This window comes from Teleopsis dalmanni, unplaced genomic scaffold, assembly GCF_002237135.1.
Source record: "Teleopsis dalmanni isolate 2A unplaced genomic scaffold, ASM223713v2 unscaffolded_contig_2262, whole genome shotgun sequence".
Classification (NCBI taxonomy): Eukaryota; Metazoa; Arthropoda; class Insecta; order Diptera; family Diopsidae; genus Teleopsis; species Teleopsis dalmanni.
The window spans coordinates 1,386-7,367 of NW_024033644.1; the positions used below are offsets into that span (position 1 = coordinate 1,386).

General features: G+C 24.8%; 1 protein-coding gene across 1 annotated transcript; it reads right to left on the bottom strand.

The window, feature by feature from the left end:
• Window positions 1-1,709: 1,709 nt before the first annotated feature.
• Window positions 1,710-5,199, bottom strand: LOC119664598 (katanin p80 WD40 repeat-containing subunit B1-like; the record flags this gene model as incomplete). Its single annotated transcript, XM_038074057.1, has 5 exons — window positions 1,710-2,005; window positions 2,861-2,935; window positions 2,999-3,091; window positions 4,840-5,027; window positions 5,134-5,199. Coding segments are annotated over 5 exons (660 nt in total), but the record flags the coding sequence as incomplete, so codon positions are not given.
• Between the last annotated feature and the right edge of the window lie 783 nt (window positions 5,200-5,982).

Here is a 5,982-nt window from a genome sequence, read left to right on the forward strand (position 1 = left end):
TCTCATACAATGTTTAAGTCCAATTAATAGTCTAAATTAAAGGAGAATGATTTGTAATTAAATTTCTCTAATATGAATATTTTTTTAATGGTTTTTTAATGGAAGAATTTCTCTTGTAGTGTAAAATTAATATATCCTTACTAAATATATTTCGGTTACAAAAAATATTTATGCCATAAGCTAAAGTCTTCAGTAAGAAATTGTTATGATTTAATGGCGTGTTGCCGTAGTTGTGATATTTGATAAAAGATGAGTTATATTTAAAAATGACTGTGAATAAGTGCTTGGTCAACTATAATTTGTGTTCCATTCTTATCAGATATTTAGTCATTTAACAAAATTTATGCAAGTTCATTACCTCTGAATGAGTAAAAAATATATATAATTTTATATAATACCAAAATAGTTTGTTTTACAAATTTATATATTAAAATCATAAGAATAAGAATAGACACAATATATAAATAATATATAAAATAAAAAATAAATAGACATTGCAATAAAAATATAATATTAAGCTATTATACCATTATTGTATTATCATTTGATTATAACAAGTGTACTTTAGAATATCATTGGCACTACACACTTTTTTGTAACAAAATAGAAAAATAATATAAAAAAAGTGTTCAATAAGGCATATTAATTTTACTTAAATGTTCTCATTCACATATGAGCACAAATACAAAGAGACTACATGTTTTTAATAATAATATTATTGCTATTATTTAAATAAAATCTATTATTACCAATTCATTTTACAAAATGTAATCGATTTGCAATATTTAAAACTCAATACAAAAAACAATACTTTCTGTTTAAGTCAAACTTAAAAGGATAGTGAAAAATGATTTATTTTAAGGGAAGTTCATTTCAATTTAGGGCCAAAATAAAAGAATACTTTTTAAAATTAAATGCACACTTCTGATTTAAATCGACTTAACAGTAAAATCGTATTAAATGGATATATTGTAAGCGAAAAGTACTGTACATATATAAAGCACCTTCAAGTCAAATATATTCTGTGTGCAAACACGAATTTCATTATTGTAAATGTGTAATTAAAATAATAGTATTAAATTACTGGAAGTTTAATAACAATTAAGTTTATTATATGCGACTCAATATAAAATTTTTGTTAAAAGAGAATACATCATATATCCTAATTAAAAAAATATAACTATTTTAAATCAATTTTAAAATAATTTTTTGTCAACTTTTAAGTACAGTAGTCACGAAAATTTAACAAAAAAAAAATTAATATTTTAATTCCATTTTTTTTTCTAATACTCAATTCCTTTCATTTCTTTAGTACAGATTTCTATGAGCAAAACCTGATCTTGCCTCCTTTTCTTTAAAATATATCAAGTTTACAATAATTTAATTTTAAAATTAATTTATTGCTTATATTAATGTTATTACGAGTTATTAATTAATAAAAAAATATGTTAGTTCTACAAAAATGTTCTTTATCAATTATATTGACAATTTTAATTTACAAATGTGTAATCAATTTAAATACAGTTTTAAAATTATTAGGAATATAAGTAATAAATTAAATTTTGCATTATTAACTTTTATTAACTTAGACTTAGCTTAAAATCATATAACAGTTTAGTAACTAGTTTCTATGGTTTAAAAAATTCTTAAACACAAATACGACATAATAAATAACAAAAAATGCATAAAATATTGCCAAAAAACAAAATTATATTAGTAATACAATGTTGGAAAACTTAAATTTAACTTATATATTAATAATGGTTTTTAAATGTTTACAATCAAACTTTGTAGCTGTGTAAGAGATGTTCCGAAATGTGAGGTTTCAGGTAAATTGCGAATTTGCAGCAGCCAATGCTGACATTCAATGCACTTTCGCTGACGCTCTTCCCGAGAGACATCTACACCCAAATTATTTGCTGCCCATGGATCAATATTATCCTGTATTATTGGCAAGAAATTGGAAAGTATCACTCTTAAAGTATCACAAGCTCTAGTATAATGACTAAAAGAAAACAAAAACCATCAATATATTATTAAAATATAAAAGTATAGAATTTTAATTTTGATTATATTTAGTTTTTTAATATGAAAAAAAACCAAAAATTTATATAAAATATACAAAAACAAAGTTTTATGGATATAGTTAAGAGCAGAGTTCCTATTTGCGTACCCATGAGCAACTCTTTTCGGCTCATTTTTGAATGGAATAAAACAATTTGTTTACAATGCGAAAAACAATATATTATTGTTTCATTATTTTGTTTTAATATAAATAATAATAAGCCAAGTTATTTTCAAATTATATATTTTCACATAGCAAGTAATGTGTATAAAAATAAATAAATCAAATAAACTAATACATCGCGTTTTATTGAACAGTTGAGCTTGTGAGCTCTCGGCTCGTGAAACGTCATGAGCAGCAACTCAATATGAGCTAATTGAAGGCTCCCGATGGTGAACAGCTCATCAATATGACTCAATTTTTGGCTCACGCTCATACGCCAATTTTGGGCTCACGTAAAAATTGGCTCTTGCTCATGACCCTAAGCTGCTCATGAGTGAGCAAATACGAACCATGGTTAAGTGAGTTTGTTTTCGCTTCGAAATTTTGCAAGTAAGTCGACAAAAATACGATTGTATACGAAAAAACAAAAGCAATTTTGACGAAAAATCAAAATATTTTGATTTCCATCCAACTTTTTGTTAACACTTCAAATATTGCTATTATACATTAGATTGAGCATTTCAGCAGATAAATTGTACAACTAAATCTGATGTGTAATACGCGCTTTAGATGTTCGAAAAACTTTTTCTATTATAATTAATCGAATGTTAATGTTCTTATTTAGTAACTTACAATTTATGTTGACTTTTCAAAAGTTCAAAAATTTCTGGTAAAATTAATAAACATAAATCCAAATTCCATGATGACCTATGGTATTAAAAAATATTTATTATTATCAAATCATAATGGACATTAGGATCACAAACTTACGTTTTTTCAAGTATTGCTCCTAAAAGATCTACAAACACAGTCCGTCCATTCATTTGGATTGCTTGTCGAAGTGCCCCAATCACATCATGAGATCTGGTAGTAAAACAAATAAACAAATCAAAAATTAGAATATAATAATATATAATATTAGAATATATTATAATATAATAACAATATTTATAGATGTAAAGAATTTCATAATAAATTTTTATAATTAATTAAAAAAAAATACTACTACAGAACACACTGCTGAAAAAGTATAAACTTCGTAATTGTAGAAATATGTGGAGCTCTAATGACAAAAACATAAAAGAAATTACAATCACAAATACATGAGTTAGGACATAACTAGATGTGGCGAGAATACGCTAGAAAAATTATTTTTTTAAAGGGTGACTCTACTGAAACTAACATGAGTAAAAAAGTGGAATCTACACCTGTTGACAAACCTAATAATATTGTCTGTTGTCTCATTTCCGGTCTTCGCAGGACATGAACAGATAAGATAGGTCGACTTTTCACTCTATATCTATTTGTGTCTTTAAAATTTGGGAGTTACCAAGAGAATGTCCAGATAAGAAATCAGTGATTAATCTTTAAAATTTGATAGTTAACAAGAAAATGTTCAGTTAAGAAATCAGTAATTAATCTTAGGTTAGATCTGTAGTATATCTACATATTAACAAACAAAATAATTATTTGTTAATGGTAATATGATGACATACGTTACTGGCACATGCCAAAAGCAAAGACATTGATCACACACTTACCATGTGAAGAAGCGCAAAAGAAAAGTAATTTGATTCTTTTGTTTTGCGCAAATGAAATTCGTAAAGTGCATTAACTTGCATTGGAATTTCATTATTTAGTATTTCGGGTAATTATTAAATAATAATAATAAATTCATATTTTTAAATTAATTGAAATGCATATTAAGCATTTTTATATGAAAAATTACTAGGCGAACATAATATTCAGGTAGGTTAGTGTTTAAGTTAGAATAAGTATAAATACTGTACAAATTTAATAAAGAATTCAGATTCAAACAGAACATTGAGTCTCGCCTATCATTATATTCAAGTTGCCTAGTTGCAACCTAGTTTTATTCGCCTCGTTGCGAACAAGAAAGGCGCCTCGCTGCGCTAGGAAAAACCAAACATAACCATATCCAATCCAAACATATTACAATCTATTTAGACGGAAAAACTTATCTTCTTTATTTTATTTTAAAGGTTTAGAATAGATTATTTGTATTATAACTACAAAGGAATCTGAACGATTCATTTTTATTTCTAATAAGGGCAGTCATTATCTGACCAGAACAGAACAACTATTGTTCTATTTACATTCTATTGTAAATGTTCACTGGAAATATGTTGCAAAATTCCAGTCATTCACTAATAAATTTAAACACTTAAATAAATAAATTAATTTAAATGCATATGTTAAAAATGCTAACTATTTCTCTTCTATTATTCATTTTGTTTTCTTTTATTTAAATTAATTCATTTTTAATATTTACAAATATTTATATTTTCGGTATTTCTTTACACGAATAAACACAAAAAATATAGTTCCTCTTCTTCACAAGCGGCTTATACTGAATGACGAAATGACGAAATGACGAAAGCGAAGACCTTCAAGACACAAAACAAGGATAGATTAATTTACTCTGTCGAGTTTAATAAGACTATACTTATTTACATAATATAAGGTTCAACACACTACAAACATTTTAACATTTTAACAAATTAATATATTGTTATCGCTTTTTGAAAAGTATAAAAATATATTGTATGAAGTTAGTATAAATTATTTCATTATAATATGATTAGACTCACCTGGTCGAGTTTCTTATTAATTGTAAGGTCGCATGCCGATTACTTAATTCTTGATAAACCTGTTCATGTGAGGTTGATAACATATGTATTTCGGAGCTATCATCAATTCCATTACGATTATTTAAACTTTTCTGATTAACTCCAGACTGAGTTAAAAGCGAAGGATCTGGACGATAACTTACAGGAATCTGGAAAAAACATTATAAAATATTTTTTGACAAAATTTTTACATAGATAGACTGTGTCAAACAAAAAATATTCATTTCAACAACATTTAGAAACTATAATACAAACATTTGTTGTGTTGTTGGTATCCGATGTATAACTGGAAATTCTCTGAAAGCAAAGAATATTTTTTAACTTTTATATTCAATTGCTTGTTAGTCATTGTGTTAAAACTTTAAGCTTGAATTCGTAAATAATAGAGTGCGGAGAAAAATTCGATAAAACTGCGTGTTTCTAACTCTTAATTCGGAATTACTAATAGCAGTGCAAGCTTTCTAATTATAATTTGCTAAGTAAATAAACTAATTGAGGAATTAATGATATTTAACTTAAAAATGTATGCGTTGTGCTAATAATACATGTAAATTACTTCAACATGATATTACTGGAATGTCTTTTTATACATATAAATTCAAATATTGCAGTACATTAATTGATAGTTATGTTAATCAGATTAAAACTATTAAGCATTTAAGTTACGTTATTAAGGTTAATTTAAATACTTTTTCTACATGATGTAATGAAAACTATTTGAAGTATAACTATTTGAAGTATTAGATTTATATGTCTGAAAACATTTTCTATATAAAATGTAATATATTTCTGCAATATATTAAATAATCATTTCTTTCTTAACAAAAAAAAAAAGAAACTTTACTTATTTACGAATATTACTATTAACATAATTATTTAATTAAGGGCTTATTCCTAGAAAATTAGTTGCATTAATATCAATAATTATACTAATATATTTAATATATAATAATATATAATAATAATATATTTTTAAATATAATATAATTTTTTTTCAAATTTCATATACCCAAAAATAAAACGGAATATTATTATATACACCAATAATAACTATGAAAATATAAAATATAATATATATGTGGTATTTTGTTATTGTATAAAATA